Source organism: Phycodurus eques, chromosome 2 (assembly GCF_024500275.1).
Source record: "Phycodurus eques isolate BA_2022a chromosome 2, UOR_Pequ_1.1, whole genome shotgun sequence".
Taxonomy (NCBI): domain Eukaryota; kingdom Metazoa; phylum Chordata; class Actinopteri; order Syngnathiformes; family Syngnathidae; genus Phycodurus; species Phycodurus eques.
Genome location: NC_084526.1, coordinates 31,707,298 through 31,727,807, shown reverse-complemented (window position 1 = coordinate 31,727,807; position 20,510 = coordinate 31,707,298). Strand labels below are relative to the sequence as shown.

The window sequence follows — 20,510 nt, the reverse complement described above, 5'->3', positions numbered from 1 at the left end:
TGGAAATGCTAGCGAGGCCAGTTGTGCAATTTCCATCCATTTTTCTTGCATACTTATTTAGAGCGATCGGATAATATGTTAAAAGAGGTTAGTTTCTGGAATTAATAGATTACCTTTCTTTTTTAGGGGGTAGATTGTTGTGGAGAAATCTTAATGTTGATGCCTATTGTGGGAGTGGCTCACCAAAGTGGTATTTTTTTTTCTTAACTCTTGCTCTTTCACTATGTTTATGCCTCGCTCACTTGTTCCAGGCCTTGGCGAGTATGAGTTTGAACACCCAGCCCATTTTGAACCTGGAGAGGTTCCAGGAAGGTCAGGAAATGCCCCTGCTTCCCCCTGGACGTGATAAAGCTTCACCATCATCCACGGAGTTCAACCCCCTCATTTATGGCAATGATGTTGATTCTGTGGATGTAGCCACCAGGCAAGCCTTTCGTTTAGTTTATGTTGATGTTATGTATTTGTTAATTTTCTCATCATCTATGCAGAGAGTTTAAGTCATGTACTAAATTTTGAAAGAAGGAGCAATAACGCATACTTTTTATATATTTTTTTAATTCAACAGGGTGGCCATGGTGCGGTTCTTCAACTCTCAAAATGTTCTCCATGGTTTTCAAATACATACACGGACCTTGCGCCTCTTCCCCCGTCCTGTGGTGGCTTTCCAGTCGTCGTCTTTTCTTGCGTCTCGGCCAAGACGATCTAGTTTTGCTGATAAGCTTTCCCACACCCAGGCAGTAGAGTTCTATGGAGAATGGGCTCTTCATCCCACTAATCTAGCGTTTCAGAGAATACATAATAGTAAGATGATCTTTACAAATTGATGGCTTGTTACTTTTTGTAGCTTTTCCTTGCATTAATAAAGAACATTCATAGTACACCCTGCATACTTTGCTTTCAGATGTTTTTGATCCATCCTTAATTGGTGATAAACCTAAGTGGTATGCTCACCAGCTCCAGCCAGTAGTTTACAGAGTTTTTGATGGGAGCTCCCAGCTGGTTGAGGCTATGGCAAGTCCATTTGAGGATGAGAGCAATGACTCTGAGCCCACTGACAGGCAAGGATGAACACAGTGTTGAAAATACATACAATTAGATTTACGTTAGTGTTCTAATTTAGAAGATAATGATGTATCTTTTCCCTAGTGGTAGTGACAGTGAGGCGTATGATGACTCCAGCTCATCCTATTCCTCACTTGGAGACCTTGTGAGTGAGATGATTCAAGGAGACATTCAGGGAGACACACCAAGTATGTTTTTAGGTTTATTCAAATTTATAAAACGTTCTCAATTTTGCATTGGAGAATCTTCTTCCTAAGTCATTTGTATATTACTGTTTCTACTTCCTAATTCGTTTTATGTTAATTAGAAGATTTTTTTTTTTTTTTTTTTTATAAATTTGTTTTATTGTTTGACCTTGATGCTTTAGGCCTACAACCGCATACTCATGCTGCCCTGGGAGATGCAAGCGAAGTGGAGTTCCCACAGTTCCAGGACTTAAGAGAAGAGGGTCCATCCGGTGGGGATGTTCCGGGAGAAACATTCGATGGGCAGCCCCTTCGCTCCAGCTCCAGCACGACTGCAAGCTCCAGTCCCAGCACAATCATCCAGGGAGTGAACCATGTATGTCATCAATGCCGTTGTTGTTAAATTGCTACTTATTTGTAAAAACCTTTTCCCACAGTAATAATGCTTGTTAAAGGTTTATCTTTATTTATCTATTGTTATGTTTTACACATTTTGCCATTTAATCAATTTTTGCGATTATTTTTTTAACAGGAACAAGGGGAAGCACCTGATAGTGAGGCATCAGCCGGTTCTGGCCTACAGAACCCAGTCCTAGAAGTCAGCAGCCAGCCGTCTCTCAGATCAGCAACTGAAACTGGCCTGGTGGACCAGGCTATAAAAAAACGAGAGTATGACAACCCCTATTTTGAGCCTCAGTATGGCTTCCCCTCTGAAGATGATCCTGATGCAGAAGAGCAAGTGGAGTCATACACCCCTCGATTCAACCAGAACCTCAATGGCAACAAGTGTGTTAAACTTGTTCATCACTTGAATGAACTATTTCTTCATTCAAATGGGCTCTCTGACCAACCATGTAATGTCAAAACCCAGCATGTCTAACTAGTTCTCCATTCATGGTGGTCTTGAATCTTTGGTGGTGTGATATTGTGATTTGTATTAGAGCTTTTAATATTTTCCTCGAACTGGGTGCAGTTGTTTGCACATTTTTAAAGAGTTTTAAAGAGCTTTTCATCTTTTGAAAGGGCACAGCGTCCTTCACGTCCCAGTAGTCTAAGGCTCCCTGGGGAGTCTGATGGAGAGGGTGACAGCTCACCAAACTCAACCATTTCCAACAGCAGTAATGATGGATTTGGGGGACTGATGTCTTTTGCAAGTAAGAATGTTTTAACATATCATTTAAACCATTTTCCTATGGAGTTGCATGAGAATGTTTTTTTAAAAAAGGCATGTCTTGGCCTTTTGATGCCTTAAATTCTGTCCTTAAACTGTTGTACTATTTTTTCACGCACTTGTTCACAAAGAGGTGAACCTCGCCCCATCTTTGCTTGTGAATGACTGAGCAATTCAGGAAAGCTCCTTTTATACCAAATCATGGCACCCACCTGTTCCCAATTAGCCTGTTCACCTGTGGGATGTTCCAAACAGGTGTTTGATAAGAATTCCTCAACTTTCTCAGTCTTTTTTGCCACCTGTCACAGCTTTTTTGGAACGTGTTGCAGCCATAAAATTCTAGGTTAATGATTATTAAATATAGGTCGAACATGATTTGCAAATCATTGTATTCTGTTTTTATTTAACACAGCGTCGCAACTTCATTGGAATTGGGGTTGTATTTCTTGATTCTTTTTTATTTTTTTTTATTTCGTGTGTGTATTTATACTTTGATTATAGCTTACACCAAACTCAAACCCAAAATGCACCATCTCTAGAAACTACAATATTATGTAGCAAACAATTTAAAAAAACAGTGAAACTGATTTTGAATGTAGAAAATTAGGCAGGAAATTGCCCTCTGAAAAGTATGGGTACTGAAATAAATGGCCTTTTCTACCATATTCTATTTTATTGAGATATACTTGTACATCTATCTATTATAGGTAATCTTTACAAGAATCATGGCACCAGTTTCAGTCTGTCCCATCTTGCGCTACCAAACAAAGCTGCAAGGGAGAAATCGACACCTTTCCCCAGTCTCAAAGGTATAGTATCCACCTCATTTCTTTATGCTTTGTCATTGCTTAAATCACATACTAAGAATGACAAAAGAATGATTTATGATGTATTATGTGCTTACAGTACAGCTATAGTATTAGTAGGCATTGCTTGTAACCTTGTGCATACATGAAAGTGGAGGTTTTTCAGCATTTAAATTACTGTTTTTGTCTGTTCTGCTTTTTTTTCACCTAATTTAATTTGCTTTTCTAAAAGAATATTTAAATTTTGATATTGAGGAGGAGCTGGACCAAGCAGGTCTGTAGAGATTCTGTTTTTATAGCCTGACTTTTTCCTCCCTCTGATTGCTAAAACGATTATGGCACTATTTTGAAGGAGGATATTGAGGATTTTAAACACGTTTTTTCTCTGAAGTTTGTATATGAAAGAATTTACTCAAAACTCAACAGTTGCTTTTAATTTGCTGTATTTTTAACAATTTAGTTTTTTTTTTTTTGTTTGTTTTTGGTTAGGGGTTAGTGTTCCCTCTTAAAATCAAAACATACCTATTGGATTTGCAAATGATTCCTCTCTCTACCATTAGAAGTAGGGCCTAATCCTGACTTCTTACATGCATTCATTTTAAACTTCTTAACACATTTGATTTCAAGAATATCATCTATTTATGGACATGATGCTGACCTTTTATTATGCATGTATCACAAAGTTAAGCCAATAAAAAAGCATTTTGAAAAAAATAGTAAAACATTTGAAAAATAGATTTATTTAAAAGTGTGTTCATTTTTATTTCATTTTGATGCTTTGGGTTTTGTTTGGGTCAGTAATTAAAAAGTTGTTTCCCTCATCAGTAGCCATTCGTTGGTCATTAAGATCGGCCAACTGATAATGTTGATCTATATTATGTCCCAAAAATGAAATTACCTTTAGATGACTTATGTTGAGATTGGAATTTTTTCTTTTTTCTTTTTCTAAACTGAGAAGAAAACAGGTGTAGCGTGGTGCTCAATAGCTCTAATCCATGTGGAATAGCTGCCATAGAAAATGTTCTGTCCCTTTTCATTACGATGTGTTTTATCTTTGTTGTTCAGATGCACCTGACAGTCCGGGTATGTCTTGTCTGTTGTGATAGTTTGTATTTGCCGTTAGAAGGCCCATACCTATCTTGGTTTCTCGGAGTAGGACTAAGATAGAATACATTGTGGTGTGCTGTTAATCCAGACCTTCCTATTCCTTCCTTATTGACTGGTGATGGTAGTCTTTTTGATAAAGAATAACCCTCAACATAAAGCAACCATTCAGATGTGCACCTTGTCAAAACGTTTACTCTGAATGCAAGACTATCTACTAACTAACTAAAGTGTTCCCCCACATATTCGCAATTCGCTATTTGCAGATTTTTTGGGGGGTAACATGTCCTCTGTTAGTCACTAGAAAACTCACCAAATTGCTATTTTTGTGCTCAGGCCAGCCAAAGCCATGAAACTATAGCTTTGGCACCATTTTGTGGCATCTTGGTGCCAAGTAACTATTTAATTGAGTTGAGTTTTTTTTTTTGTATTGCTTTGCCCGCATCTTGGTGCCAAAGAACTACAGTGGTGCCTCGAGATACGAGTGATCCTACTTATGAGTTTTTCGAGGTATGAGTCGTACACGTTTTTTTAAGCAAAAAAACATGGAAAGCAAAGGTTTTTCAAACATATCTGCTGACAAGAGCTACAGAGCCTTCTTGCTCCAGCAGCAGAATGAGAAGGCGAGTGAGAGTGGGGAGACAGGGGCTCGCAACGTTTTGCACTGGTGTGCCCAACTTTTTTTTTTTTCCTCTCAGCATAAAAATTAAGTGTGCCCCCAAATTTCCGACCGCATTGTATTCAACGTGGTAGTCTTCCCGGGTTTAAAATTTTTAAAAATAGCTGCCTGTCTGGGTAAATGATGAGCTAATGATGTCGTCAGCAAAGTTCAATTCCACAAGACCGGTAACTTACTGAAAAGTTTTGGTGCTTAAAGTTCTCCATGTCAGAGCCTTTGTTAGGATTTTCAAACAAATCAGGCCTGAACATTCTTTATGAAGAAGTTGTCAATCGTTCTTTTCATCTTGTCATCCGTGGATATTTCCACTCTAAATCTGATAGGCCGATGCCGCTGACCTTGGCATGTCACGATGACAAATGTTTTTTTTAAGACTGTATATTTTCCCAGAAATTATCGCAATAAACAATAGTGTCGTTGTTTTTTTTTGTCTCATATAATATCATCATAATTAATTAGTATTAATTCAACTATATCCTTTTTTAAGAGCAATTAATTTCATTCTCAAGAATATTAAACTTTGACATTGAAATGTAGAACAAAAAAAATCCAGTTGAATAAATAAAACAGATTCGATCTGTTCACAAAAATTGTACTTAAATATTTGGCACAGAGTGATAGAGTCATTAATTTTATGCCTTAACAGGCAATATACTTTCAGAATCAGAATCATCTTTATTTGCCAAGTATGTCCAAAACACAGAAGGAATTTGTCTCCGGTAGTTGGAGCCGCTCTAGTACAACAGACAGTCAATTTACAGAACACTTTGGAGACATAAAGATATTGACAAAAAACTATTGTGCAAAAAGATGCAGAGGCCTCTAGCACTTAGAGCAGTTCGAATGACTAATATTGCAAAAGTCCGGTGCAATGACCATTGTGCAAAGGGCGCTGAGACTTCAAGGAGTGTATGCGGTTTAAAGTGACGAGTAGTGCGATCATCTGGGACAATGTTGGTTGTGCAAATGTTACAGATACTCCTCAATCAGTGTGCAAATGGAGCAAATGCTACTCTGGCATGAGTGGCCAGTATATGCAAATAGTGCAGCATGGCGAGACAACTACAGTGAGTGCACGATTAATACATAATTGGCCCCACAGAAATGTGACAACGAACTCAAGTCAAAAAATTGCCAGTTTATTGTAATGGAATTATAGGTTAGGTGTTTAAGAAGTTGATCGCAAGAGGGAAGAAGCTGTTGGAATGTCTACTAGTTTTGATCGGTAGCGCCTACCTGAGGGAAGGAGCTGGAAGAGCTGGTGACCGGGGTGCGGAGGATTTTGCACGCCCTTGTCTTAGTTCTGGCAGCGTGCAAGTCCTCAATGGTGGGTAGGGGGGTACCGACAATCCTTTCAGCAGTTTTGATTGTCCGTTGCAGTCGGAGTTTGTCCTTTTGTCGCAGCACCAAACCAGACTGTGATGGAAGAACACAGGACTGATTCGATGACCGCTGTGTAGAACTGTCTCAGCAGCTCCGGTGGCAGGCCGTGCTTTCTCAGAAGCCGCAGGAAGTACATCCTCTGCTGGGCCTTTTTGAGGACGGAGTTGATGTTGGTCGCCCACTTCAGGTCCTGAGAGATTGTAATTCCCAGGAACTTGAAGGTCTCGACGGTTGACACAAGGCAGCTGGACAACGTGAGGGGCAGCTGTGGCGAAGGATGCCTCCTTAAGTCCACAATCAACTCTACAGTCTTGAGCGTGTTCAGCTCCAGGTTGTGTCGGCCGCACCACAGCTCCAGCCGCTCCGCTTCCTGTCGATATGCAGACTCGTCACCGTCCTTGATGAGGCCGATGACAGTGGTGTCATCTGCAAACTTCAGGAGTTTGACAGTCTGGTTCGCTGAGGTGCAGTCGTTCGTGTAGAGAGAGAAGAGCAGCGGAGAGAGGACACAACCTTGGGGTGCCCCAGTGCTGATGCTGCGTGTGGATGAGGTGGCCTCCCCCAGCCTGACCTGCTGTGTCCTGCCCGTCAGAAAGCTGTAAATCCATTGGCAGATGGCAGGTGAGACGCTGAGCTGGAGAAGCTTGGTTGAAAGGAGTTCAGGGATGATGGTGTTGAACGCTGAGGTGAAGTCCACGAACAGGATCCTCGCGTAGGTCCCTGCACTGTCGAGGTGTTCTAGGATGAAGTGCAGTCCCATGTTGACTGCATCATCCGCAGACCTGTTCGCTTGGTAGGCAAACTGCAGGGGGTCCAGCAGGGGACCTGTGACACTCTTGAGGTGATCCAGCACGAGACGTTCAAAGGACTTCATGACCACATGTGTCAAAGCGACAGGCCTGTAGTCATTCAGACCAGAGATTGCAGGTTCCTTGGGGACTGGAATGATGGTGGAGCGTTTGAAACAGGATGGAACTTCGCACATTTCCAAAAATTTGTTGAAGATCTGAGTGAAGACTGGAGCAACCTGGTCCGCGCAGACCTTGAGGCAGGATGGGAACACATGGTCCGGCACATGGTTTCAATCAAGTTTCCAGTTAGCCAAGTAGTGACATTAATAACAGCACAACACGTACAGTCCTCTCCAAAAGTATTGGAACGGCAAGGTCAATTCCTTTGTTTTTGTTGTATACTGAAGACATTTGGGTTTCAGATTTAATAATTTCAATTTAATAATGTTTGCTCCAATACTTTTGCTCACTTGAAAAGTGGTTGGCTTCAAACAAAAGGTGCTCTGTCCTGAGTTGTTTAACACATCTAGATGTAAATACCATGAAATAAAAGATGGAATTCTGAACTTTTGTCTCATCATATTTTGATCTGAAATCCAAATGTCTACAGTATACAACAAAAACAAAGGAATTGACCTTGCCATTGCAATACCTTACGACGGGACTGTACATCAAAGCAACCTGTTTTGCATCAAGATTTTTACTATTCAAAAGTCTGTAACGTTTCTTTACACGCTGCTTCGTCAACATGTTCACTATGCTGTCACGTTTATACTTGCATTGTTGGGAAAAGGCTTACTTAAGGGCCTAGAGAATAGTTGGCGACCTAATGGTGACTTGAGTTTCCACAAGTTGCGGCGACGTCTTCGGGACATCTCTTAGTCTCCTGGTTTCTAGCAGTGTTGCCATGGAGTCACACTGAAATCGAACATTTGATTTCAGCGTAGACCTTTTGGAGACTCCTCAATACACACTATAGCGAAAAGGCTCCTAAAGTACATTAATATCGCCAAACTGCGAGCAATTCTTACCAAAGCTTATATGGACGTTACTCCCTATGCTCACTTCAACCTCTGAAAATGTCAGACAGATCGCCCCATTATTTTGAATTTTACAGAATGTTTTAGTGTCTCCCTATGTAGAAAAAGCTCAGTCGCTTTGTCACAAAACTGTGTGCGATCGTTACCAAAATTCATATGGACGTCTCTACCGATGTCCATTATTTATTTAAATTGTGTGTGTGTGTGTGTGTGTGTGTGTGTGTGTGTGTGTGTGTGTGTGTGTGTGTGTGTGTGTGTATATATATATATATATATATATATATATATATATATATATATACACACACACACACACATATATATATATATATATATGATCAGAATTAGTTGTGAGGTTGTCTGGATACGTCTCTAGTGAAAGCACAAGTAATATTTTGGTCTCCTGGAGTCACCGTGACTGATCACTATCAGCAGTCTCGGTGACGTCTCCGCTAGTGAGATAGGCTCTTTAATTGCAAGTTGACGGAAAAAGTCCCACCTAGTGTTGGGCATCAAGAATCGAGAACTGATTGGAACCGGTACGAACGTTCCGGTTCTCCCGCAACCGTTCAAATAAAAACATTTTGGTTTCCAATTTCGATGCCTAGTCCTCCAGCCGCGAAGAAGTGGCGAAAAGCTACGAAGAAGCGGTATAAACCAACGAAGAAGAATGGGCACGATGATGTGCTTGTGCCCAACGGCGGCGAACAAAAGTGTGTCTTAACTTTGTTAAAATGAATGACCAGGCGCCTCACTGCAACACCAAATTATGTAAAACATAAACAAATAAATACTTGAAATTGTTTAAATTGTGGGCCCTGAATCAGTAATCTATGAAAGTAAAACAATTTTTTTATGGAATTATGGAAATAAATAAACTTTTCCAAGATATTCATTTTTTTGGAAAGGGTCTGTATATGCTAGCCATCAGAAAACTTGGCTTGAGTACGCTAGCGGGCGCATTTTAAACACGTAGGCAATTACGGCCAATCAGATTGTGTGAGACTTTTCACTTGATCAGAATCAGAATCATCTTTATTTGCCAAGTATGTCCAAAACACACAAGGAATTTGTCTCCGGTAGTTGGAGCCGCTCTTGTACAACAGACAGTCAATTTACAGAACACTTACACTTCATCAAACCAGGGAATATCTTTACATTCTCTTCTAAAAAGTTTTTACGACTGTATTTTACAATGGGAAATGAGGAAATGTTTTGAGAGAAGAGCATGGTCACGGAATGAATTAATTTGTATCTCAAGGCATCACTATATTAAAGTGAATTGAGGAGCTTCGTGTAGTGCTTTGTGGTATCAATAGGCAATTCTAAACCTTTTTAGGGTTTTAGGTGGATCGTTATTCACGGCAGGGTTCAGGCCTTATCACTGCAAATAGCGGGGGAACAGTATACACCATCTGATAAAGTTCCATTTGCCTTTGAATGATATTCCCTTTCTGGGAATTCCCAGTGAGTTGACTTTTCCCCGCCTGACACGACTCTTGTTTCGTCTTACTGTATTATGTGGCTCCCTAATATTTAGGATTTATTTTATATTTCAAGGTTACTCCACGTATTTGGCAAATATGACTTGTTTAACAATAATGGCCTATTATGGGTGTCCTGATGCTTTGGAGTTTTGCTCTAATTTTTGGCTAGTAGTTACTGTCCAGTGTAAGCATACTTTTGGCTTTAATGTGAGTTTAAGGTTTACACCACATTTACAACAGCTAGCTATGTACAACGTCTAGTTGTTATCGTACTAAACATTTTCTGGGATCATATCATCATCAGGACATCATGGGCCCTCATTTACTCTTTTTGCTACTTTTCTTCTGTTTGGAGTTATCTTAATTGTGCATGCATGGTGTTTTTATGGGTTGATGTTCAGACTGGTTGTCTGGGCCGGTATCCCTTTCTCTGTCCACTCTTGGCAACAACTAATTTTGAGTTTTGTGTGCAGTATTTGGGCTAAATTCTCTAATGGAGATAATAACAGAGGCCGGCCCGGGGAGCGGAGAAGGTGGGTTCTGCTCTTTTTCTGAGTGAGCTGCATGCTTCTCCAAGCCAGTCAACTACATCTCCCCACATCCTTTGCTCATTCCCCTGTATATGTCATCAAGGATTCACTTTGTCCTCCCTTCACTTAGTGTTTTATTTTAGCCATCTATCACAAACATCCTAAGTGTGGGAATGGATTTAAGTGAAGTGCCACATTATGCAACAGATAACCACAGGATACCAGCACAGAACAGGATAGATTAAAAAATAACTTCACTACTCACATTGTTCTCTCTCCCCCCCGCTTCTACAATCTTGATGTAGTTGGGCCTAATCACTCTGTAGTTGCATCGTAGCTACAGTACTGTTATGCAGCTGATAAACCTTGGGTGAAGTAAAAAAAAAAAAAAAGGAATCCTGCGGTATACTTACCTCTGTTGTTGAGCTACAGTATGTTGTACCGTATTTATGTCAGGAATATCATATTGCTGATATCCATTGTTTCTAGTGGGATATTGTACACAGCAGAGTAATTACTGTTTGTGTGATATGTATAGTTCAGTTGATTTTTGGTTTTCTTTGGCCTGGACTTGTGTTTAGAATGTATGAAGACACATTTGCAAACTCAAAAATTATCCATCCATCCATCCATTTTCTTGACCACTTATCCTCACTAGGGTCGCGGGCGTGCTGGAGCCTATCCCAGCTATCTTCGGGCGAGAGGCGGGGTACAACCTGAACCAGTCGCCAGCCAATCGCAGGGCACATAGAAATAAACAACCATTCCCACTCACATTCACACCAACGTGCAATTTAGAGTCTTCAATCAATCTACCACGTATGTTTTTGGGATGCGGGAGGAAACCGGAGTGCCCGGAGAAAACATGCAATCTCCACACAGGCAGGGCCGGGATTTGAACCCCGTTCCTCAGAACAGATGTGCTAACCAGTCGCCCACTGTTCCGCCCTAAAAATATATAATATAATAATAATATAATAATATAATAATAAAAATATAAATATAACATGATTCACACAACCCTCAATAAGTCATCAACAGCTTTGCGGCAATTCAAATGAGTGTGCTTGTACCTTTTTTATTTTCTTCATTGAATTTAGCGATCCATCCTTCTTTTCTGTTGGGCATGAAATTACTGACAAAGTTTTGGTCACACATCTTTGCTTCAACCTAATGTAATGCCACCACCCAGAGCACAATTTGGGCTCCTTTGTGTGTGTGTGTGTGTGCGTGCGCGTGCGTGCTTGCGTGTGTTTATACTATGTTGGTTTATTTTGCCCTTTAACCTTCCTGTTGTGATATTGATCTCAAGGAGCTCCAGTGATGTGGTCACTATAAGGAGATTATGAGTTGTGCCATTCCTCTTATTGTGATGAAAGAGTGGAAAAAATGTTACTTGAAAACTATTTTGCTGTCCTGGTACAAATATGCCCCACTCAGACTTCCACTGAGTTGTACCTTGTGTGCAAGTTTATTCTTCTTTTTTAAGGTTATTGGTGTTTCGAAATCTCATTGTTTTGCTTTGTTTGACAGGTGCACGTCCACCCCGGCCACTTGTGGACCAGAAGTCTTCTGTTATCAAGCACAGCCCAACGGTGAAGAGGGAATCACCTTCTCCACAGGGTCGCATCAATAACACAAGGTATTCTTTCAAATATGCAATCTGTATTTAAAGAAAAATTACAGCCCCATGTCCAAAATTGTTATCCCTGTTAATGAACAGCATTAAAGTATCTGTTGAATATATCTGAGCCTGTGGCATTGATACAGTGAAAACCAGCAGTTTTTAAAGGAGGTTGTACAGAGTGTCCTGGATGGACAAGGTGTCGGCTGGCTCAACATGAAAAAGGTGCGCCGCCTGCTGGAGAATGAACAGCTCCGCATCTTTGTTCTGAGTAAACTCAACAGAGCCAGCCAGTCAGAGGAAGACTCCAGACAGGAGATAATTCGAGATGTGGTAAGATGATTGTTTTTACCCCATCATGTATTATTTTGTTGCAGTGATGCAAATAAAAAAATAAAAAAATTGGCAACTTTTTTTAATTAACGGATTTCTAAATTATATTTCATATTTCATCACATATGGTTTATTAACTTACTTAATCAATGACAAATTATTGGCAGGTTCTACAGTGTGCCAAGATATGAATATATTTTATTTGCCTCGGGAGTTTGTAACTATTAGATGAGGAATGCCATTTAAACTTCAATCAACTCTACACCGAAAAAAAAAACTCTACACTCCCACTTTAAAAGATGACAGAGGCCTGTAAAGAACACCAGAAACAAAATTATAGACCCGCACCAGGCTGGGAAGACTGAATCTGCAATAGGTAAGCAGCTTGGGGTCCACGCAAGCTCTCACCCCGATCACAAGAACGGTGAGCAAAAATCCCAGAACCACACGGGGGGACCAAGTGAATGACCTGCAGAGAGCTGGGACCAAAGTAACAAAGGCTACCGTCAGTAACACACTACACCACCAGGTACTCAAATCCTGCAAATCCTGCAGTGGCAGACATGTCCCCATGCTTAAGCCAGTACATGTCCAGGCCCGTCTGAAGTTTGCTAGAGAGCATTTGGATTATCCAGAAGAGGATTGGGAGAATGTCATATGGTCAGATGAAAATAATAAAACTTTTTGGTAAAAACTCAACTTGCCGTGTTTGGAGGAGAAAGAATGCTGAGTTGCATCCAAAGAAGACCCTACCTACTGTGAAACATGGTGGTGGAAACATCATGCTTTGGGGCTGTTTTACAGCAAAGGGACCAGGATGATTGATCCGTGTAAAAGAGAGAATGAATGGGGCCAGGTGTCATGATATTTTGAGTGAAAACCTCCTTCCATCAGCAAGGGCATTGAAGATGAAACGTGGCTGGGTCTTTCAGCATGACAATGATCCCAAACACATCACCCCGTTGCAATGAAGGAGTGGCTTCGTATGAAGAATTTCAAGGTCCTGGAGTGGCCTAGCCAGTCTCCAGATCTCAACCTCATAGAAAATCTTCAGAGGGAGTTGAAAGTCTGTTGCCCAGCGACAGCCCCACAACATCACTGCTCTAGAGGAGATCTGCATGGCGGAATGAGCCAAAATACCAGGAACAGTGTGTGAAAACCTTGTGAAGACTTACAGAACAGGTTTGATCTCCGTCATTGCCAACAAAGGGTATATAACAAAGTACTGAGATAAACTTTTGATATTGACCAAATACTTATTTTCCACAATAATTTGCTAAAAAAATTCTTTAAAAATCAGACGTGGTTTTATGGATTTTTTTTTTTTTTTCCTCTCCTAATTTTTTCTCTTATAGGTGAGGTATACCTATGATGAAAATTACAGGCCTCTTGTCATCTTAAGTGGGAGGACTTGCACATTTGGTGGCTGACTAAATACTTTTTTGCCCCACTGTACAGTGTTTTTAGCGCATACACATTCACACACTCATACAAGCATCACACAATTAATTTAATTTAACTAAATCCTTTGGTCAAAATGTAATGTTTCATTTCATTTTGATGCACCACTGTATATTTAAATTACAGTAAAGAAAATACATTTACATCACTTGAAATATTTTGAATTAAAAAGAAAAAATAAGCAAATTACAACTTTATTCTACTTTTTCAGTGTTTGTTTATTTTTGTTCTGTATTTTTTTGTTTAATCTTAAGTCAAATCGGTAACTCACAATTGAAAATACCACTAAAGTAAGAGATATTATAATAGAGAGTGAGAAAATATTTTTTATAATAATAATAATGATTGTTATAATTTTACTCTTATTTATTTTAAGGTATTCTTTTTCTAACTGAAAACTGACAAAAATAGAAGAGCTTTGCACACTTAGTGTTAAGGATCTGTAGTTTGGAATGTTTCCATTTCTAGCAGTTCTTTGTGTTAATATTAATTTAATATGAATCATCTTTGTTTTCAGGAGGTCAGCAGGAAGGTGTACAAAGGCATGCTGGACATATTGAAGTGTACAGTATCCAGTTTGGAGCATTCCTACAGTAATGCAGGCCTCGGAGGAATGGCGAGTGTCTTCAGCTTATTGGAGATAGCACGCACACATTATCAAACTAAAGGTTAGTTTCCCAGAGAATCTTTGTGGTTTTTCTTTTAAGATAGTTAAAACAATTGGTCATCACTTATCTTGAAAGTTTCTGCCTTCTAACACCGGCCAAAGCTTTGTCTTCCATTTTGTGTCAACCTCTCTTTCATTGAACTAACTATGCTAAAAAAAAAAGTCCTCTAATTTTGGTGAACTTCGTCTGTGGCCCCTATAATTTTGGTAACTTGTTAGACCCTGAAAAGCGCAAGAGAAGCCCGACAGACAGTGCTGGCAGCCCGGGGAGTAAAGAGAGCCCTTCTGCTCGTATGGAGACAGCTAGACCACAAGGTCTTCTGACCATTCCTCATCTGCAGCTGCCACATCACACAACGGGCAGAGGAGCCCACCATTTTGACACCCGGAGCCTGAATGAAGAGAACTTTATTGCCTCGATTGGTGTGTACACCACTCCAGCCTCGTTGCATGTGCGCTTTGAGATCCCCTACAAAGCTCATCAATCCCAGAACCAGTTCCTATCCCTTCTCCAACCATTCCCAAGAAAGTTACTTTCATGACAATGTACGAGTTACAATATTCCATACATTATTGCTGAATTGGCTTTCTATGAATTTGGACACCTAAGATTGTGCAGTAGTCTTTTTGCTAATTTTCCATTCATATGTCAACATAACATTTATTAAAAAAACAAAACCAAAATAAAACCCTCAACATAAAATAACCATAAGTGTTTGCAATATTTAAACAAAATCATGTTTGGAATACTGTACAGCCCTGTGTCCCTGCTCGGATTGCGTTTGTCTCGCCTCCCTAAAACATTTGTGTCCCTGTCTGCCTCCTCTCAAAAGGTCTCTTGTCAGCGTCTCAGCACCTTGAATGCATGTCTTTTAGTTTGTGTTTTTTTTAATACCTAAATCTGCAGTAGCGGCCAAGGTAAACCTGTCATATGGGCATGACTAGAAAAATCGCTTGTGCCTTTACTGCAGGTTCCTACAACATGTAGAAAATGGCAGTTCCTTTTGCTCTCAGCATGGATTGTGGAAACATAACTCCCAGGAAACAGTCCCAGTTAAGAACAAAATAGAATTATTTGGGTTCTCTAATGGCCAAAGCACCAAGTACAGTAATTGGTTTAAATTAGATTTTTGTCGAAAAATTTTCTGGGTCTGTATACCAGGGACACTTGCAGTCAAGCTACTTGACACCTTTCGACCTTGCAACCCTTCTCTTCCTGTTCGAAGTTGCACCCTCAATTCTACAGAATGCTGTGAGATGTGCACACCAGCTTTTGCAACTGCTCCCATTTCACCTGGTGGTTTGTCAGCCCATCAACCACATTCCATGCTCATCTCCAGTTAGCCTAATCTATTAACTGGAAAGCCAAACCACTTCAATTTATGAAGGGTCTTCTCTGTTCTGTGGTCTGAGTCAGAGCGCATTCTGACGTTGGTGTGGCTCTCCAGGTGCTTTGTGTGTTGTAACGTCCATCGTACCATAGTTGCTCTCTCACATATTGGACACAACTTGAAAAGCCATGTCTGTTTCAGGTTGTTATGCAGCTACATGCACACATTACAAAACATTCTACTGGCGTCATTCAGTTGTGACATATTTTTCAGGTTTATGTTTAACTTTATTTTATTTTGATTTCAATGCTCATCCGTCATACATACTTTTTCAACCTGCTCTCTGACTATCTGTCTTTCTCTCCTTGCTTGCAATGCATCTTGGGTAGAATTGTGGAGCAAGCACCAGGATAAGCAAAAATCTATGGAAAAACCACAGAGTAAGAAACTTCACACATCAAAAAAAGATTGGGGTATTAAGTTGTTGACTCTTTCCACCCCTCTCTGTCTTTTTATAGTCAACTATGTCTTTACCTCGACATACAAAAGGGACTCTAAACTTGATGCATATGCATTAGTGTGACTGTCTGATATAATGTTGACTCTTAGTCAGATAGCATAAGATTTTAAATGGAATACATTATATGGACCCATTTTAGTCATTTTCTTCTACAACTACAGTGGTGTGACTGTTTAACCCCCTTCCTGATTTATTTATTTTTTTTGCATGTTTGTCACACTTAAATGTTTCCCATCATGAAACAAATCGAAATATTAGTCAGAGACAACAAAATGCAGATTTTTAATGGTTTTTATTATTAAGGGAGAAAAAAAAATCCAACCCTACATAGACCTTTGTGAAAAAGTGATTGCCCGCCTAAACCCCATAACTAGTTGGGCCACCGTTAGCAGCAACAACTGCAATGAAGCGTATGCGATAACTTGCAATGAGTCTCTTACAGCGCTGAGTGGGCAAAAATTCCTCCACATCTTTGAAGAATTGTTGTAATTCAGCCACATTGGAGATTTTTGAGCATGAACCGCCATTTTAAGGTCACGTCACAGTATCTCAATAAGATTCAGGTCAAGACTTTGACCTGGCCACTCCAAAATCTTCATTTTGTTTTTCTTCAGCCATTCAGAGGTGGGCTTGCTGGTGTGTTTTGGATCATTGTCATGCTGCAGGTCAATAATGATTTCACACAGGGCCATGTAAGTTTGGATTTTTTTTTTCCCTTAGTAAAAACCTTAATTTAAAAACTACATTTTGTGTCTACTTGTTGTCTTTGTTTGATGATGGGAAACATTTAAGTGTGACAAACATGCAAAAAATGACAAACAAATCTGGAAGGGCCAAAACACTTTTTCACACCACTGTATAAGGTATAGTAAGACCTTGCATCAAAATTAGCATAAATTAACACATGCTGCCCTTTCCTTCTCTTTTATTATTCTTTACAGTTTATTGCTTTTTATTTATTTTTTAGATCTTATTAAAGATGTTTTTTTAAATGTTTCATATTACAAAATAACTAAATGTGGCATGATCCACCGAGGGTGACAGTTAGACCAATTACACTTGTTTCTCAGTTTGTCGGCATGCCTAACTGCCTGTGTCTGTGTGTTTTTGGGCCACATTGGCAGCACTGACGAAAAGTTAATGTTGCGGTCTGTGATGGAGTGTTACACTGCTTCACGCTCTTTGCAGTTTTGTTTTCATTTGTGATTGTTTTTCACAATATTACTGCACTTTGGGCTTGCTCCCTTGTTGCTTCACTGTCTGGTCCTCCTAAAGTTTAATTTACACTTGAATGAATCTTTCTCAGTTTACGTACATTCACCATTCATATAAATTCACAATGCCACAATTGGGGTTTCAATGATATCATGAGTTCAGTTTCTTTTTTTTTTTTTTCTTTTTCATTTCAAAGCAATATTTTAATGTATAAGTACATCAAATTTATTTTGAGATTTCAGCAAAAATGAGAAGGTCATGGTGGTACACAACTCACTTTATATCTCCTTGGTGTTTTGTTTTTTAATTAAATGATTCGCATTCTTTTATTTTTCACTCCTGAAATTACCTTTTTTTTCCTCAAGTGTTTTTACATTATCACCATCCAAAAACCTCACTGCCTAACCCTGCAGATTTAGAACAACATATACCATCAATGGATGTGTAATTTTATAACTGGTTTTGATTCAAGAAATCAAATACATCCAAAATCATGCCTACATACATTTCTGAAGTAAAGATCTGTTTTACACTTATTTTGTGCTTAAAAGATGCTTGAAATCCCAATATTGCCACGACATTCATGTCTCTGGTTAATGTAATTAAAACAGTTCCTGCAATTGTACTTTTTGTAACACCATAGTGATGAAAATGAAAGTTTTCATTCCATTTATAATGGTCACATTTGATGTTATGACTAGACGCAGTTTACACACTATTATGTGCCAAAGGTTGCATAAATGAAGTGAAGACTTTGCATATTTTGCTCGTGTTGTTAATGTGCGGTGCTGGCTTTGAATCAGGTGACTCACAGAAAGGTAAGACTGCTAAAGAAATACTGATAATGGGTCTGACAGTTGCATTTGTCCTCAGGAGCTGAAGGAGCAAAGCAGCAGGGCCCCCAAGTGACTGATGCAGAGGAGAAGAAATCTCAGATGAGTGCTGACAGCGGTCTCAGTGTCACCTCGGGATCCCAGGTTAATGCATGGTGGAGATAGACTTTATCAAATAGAATCTGTCTTGGTCAAAAAGGGTAAATGAAATCTGCTATAGTCTGGTCTTGCTTCCTGACAGAAGTACACCGCTGTCATTAAACAACACTGTGTAGTAATTGCTTGTCACTAATCTAATGACTGTTGATTTTATTTTAATCTTGTGTTCTCTCCTTTTCTTTACTAGAAAAGTGACACAGAGTCTGTAACAAGTTCCGAACCTCCCATCTTAACAAGAAGTACCAGCCAAGACTCCGAGGCGAGCACAGTGGTAGGGCAGGACCAACTCAAACCTAGTGCTTTTTGCTATTGTCTTGTCAAGCTACATTCATGTTACATCCTAGATGACACTTAGGCACTTATTTTCAGTGGCTGTCAACAAAATCTGTTTTTAAAAATGTGTAATATAAAGAGCAATATTTAAAGGTGGTAAAGCCACACTGATCAACGGAACAATTAAAGGTCAAAAGCCGTCAACTAAAAACATTTTAAAGAATTTATGTTTTGTGTCCCTTTAGATAAGCAATAGCTCTGGAGAGACTATGGGTGCTGACAGTGACCTGAGCAGCACAGTTGGAGATGGCCTGGGTGGGAGAAGTGCTTTACATTTAGCCCAGTCCAGAGGGACCCTCTCTGACAGTGAGATTGAAACAAACCCTGCTACCAGCTCAGTTTTTGTGAGTTCAGGAATTATCGCACAAGACTAGTTTTCATATAAAAATGACTGTCTTATTTTATTTGTATGTATGTGCCAATTTTAAAGCCCAGTTTGGAGTAAAACCAGGATTTCAAGTAATGAGAGAGTTGATCCCAGAAAACATCAGTAACGAAACTTGCACTGGAAGGTTACACTGGTTTAAATACAAAATTCTATACAAAACACTTGAAAATCTGGGAGGAAATAGGAATTTAATAGTCTGGAAAGCATTTTGAAATTGTTGTCTGAAGCATGATGAAAAATCTAAATTGACCCCAGTAATCGACAAATTCTACTTTATCATAAAATCTGCTTTCATTCAGTAACATCTGCATCTGGGAGCAAGTAATGTATGAGGTGCATCTGATGCAATATAAATAAGTAAATGGAGGCAACCTACTTAAAAAATAAAAGCATAATTTGGATTGTAACAAATGTTTTTTGTTGTTGCCCGCCCCTGCAGGGAAAGACTCACACATTGAAACCTGGTGCAAAAGAACATGCGTCTGCAATGGCAAAGGGGGTTCCTACTCAGCCAATGGAGGACATCAGTATGAGAATCTATCTTTGCGAAGGCCTGTTGGGTATGTTCAGTTTGTGTTGGACTCACTTCTGTCAATTTGGTTTTCTTTGTCCCTGTTGTTTGTGTTTTCAGTGCTTAGTCTACTCCTCTTTTTGGCATTAACGCTTCTCAATTATGGCCTAACCCCCTCTGCTTCTCTTCTCTCCTGCTTCTTTTTCCTCCTGGGAAAATCTTCCAGGCCGTGATAAGAGCTCCGTTTGGGATCAACTAGAGGATGCTGCCATGGAAACCTTTTCGCTAAGTAGGGCTAATCTCTTGCTGTGGCCCTTTTTCCTTTGTGTGGGGTGGAAATGTGGTTCACAAAGTAGTTCTTAATTCAATATCTGGTGTGATGTGGGTTTCTTCACTCCATCAGTTACCTCTAAAAGCCGTACGTTGTTTTCGATATTGACCTTTGGAACAGACGGTATGACTGACTTCTCACTTTGTAGAGCTCACATTTAATTCTTGTACTTCGGCTTTTAAAACAGGTCGAAGCACTTCCTCCTGGCTCGGGCGAATGGCGAAGGGGAACGTGCACCCGTAGGAACTTTAAATGTCTACAATGTGTTTTTTGAACAGATGTCACCACAGAGTCACCAAAAATTACAATAGCTGATGTGTATAGGCTTCGTTCGTATTTACAAATCATATTTGTGTAAATAAATGATATATGTACATGTATTTAAAGTCCCCCCAAAGTCATTGTCGTGTTTTGTTTCTAAATACATAAAATGTTTGACGATACGTGCTGAAAATATGTGCAAAGACTGAGAACAACATTGTACTGACTTTTATTTACGATACAGGTATGTGCCCAAAAATTGGAATATCGAGGGAAAGTCAATTTATTTCAAAAAGTGAAACTTG

The 20,510-nt window shown here is 39.6% G+C and overlaps 1 protein-coding gene across 50 annotated transcripts in view; it reads left to right on the top strand.

Moving 5' to 3' along the window:
* madd (MAP-kinase activating death domain) overlaps nt 1-20,510 on the top strand; it is an 83,671-nt gene that overhangs the window by 33,394 nt on the left and 29,767 nt on the right. For 5 of the 50 annotated variants that reach the window (XM_061670264.1, XM_061670258.1, XM_061670259.1 and 2 more), the window contains 20 exons: nt 252-424; nt 566-801; nt 902-1,058; nt 1,147-1,250; nt 1,430-1,623; nt 1,780-2,033; nt 2,271-2,401; nt 3,126-3,227; nt 3,457-3,498; nt 10,182-10,241; nt 11,772-11,880; nt 12,009-12,195; nt 14,174-14,324; nt 14,543-14,746; nt 16,044-16,094; nt 18,263-18,366; nt 18,569-18,652; nt 18,900-19,058; nt 19,542-19,662; nt 19,840-19,902. In XM_061670264.1, the coding sequence (XP_061526248.1) occupies nt 252-424; nt 566-801; nt 902-1,058; nt 1,147-1,250; nt 1,430-1,623; nt 1,780-2,033; nt 2,271-2,401; nt 3,126-3,227; nt 3,457-3,498; nt 10,182-10,241; nt 11,772-11,880; nt 12,009-12,195; nt 14,174-14,324; nt 14,543-14,746; nt 16,044-16,094; nt 18,263-18,366; nt 18,569-18,652; nt 18,900-19,058; nt 19,542-19,662; nt 19,840-19,902 (2,686 nt within the window). The remainder of the gene's footprint in view (nt 1-251; nt 425-565; nt 802-901; nt 1,059-1,146; nt 1,251-1,429; nt 1,624-1,779; nt 2,034-2,270; nt 2,402-3,125; nt 3,228-3,456; nt 3,499-10,181; nt 10,242-11,771; nt 11,881-12,008; nt 12,196-14,173; nt 14,325-14,542; nt 14,747-16,043; nt 16,095-18,262; nt 18,367-18,568; nt 18,653-18,899; nt 19,059-19,541; nt 19,663-19,839; nt 19,903-20,510) is intronic. The other 45 variants (XM_061670291.1, XM_061670261.1, XM_061670299.1 and 42 more) reach the window with 20 other exon arrangements.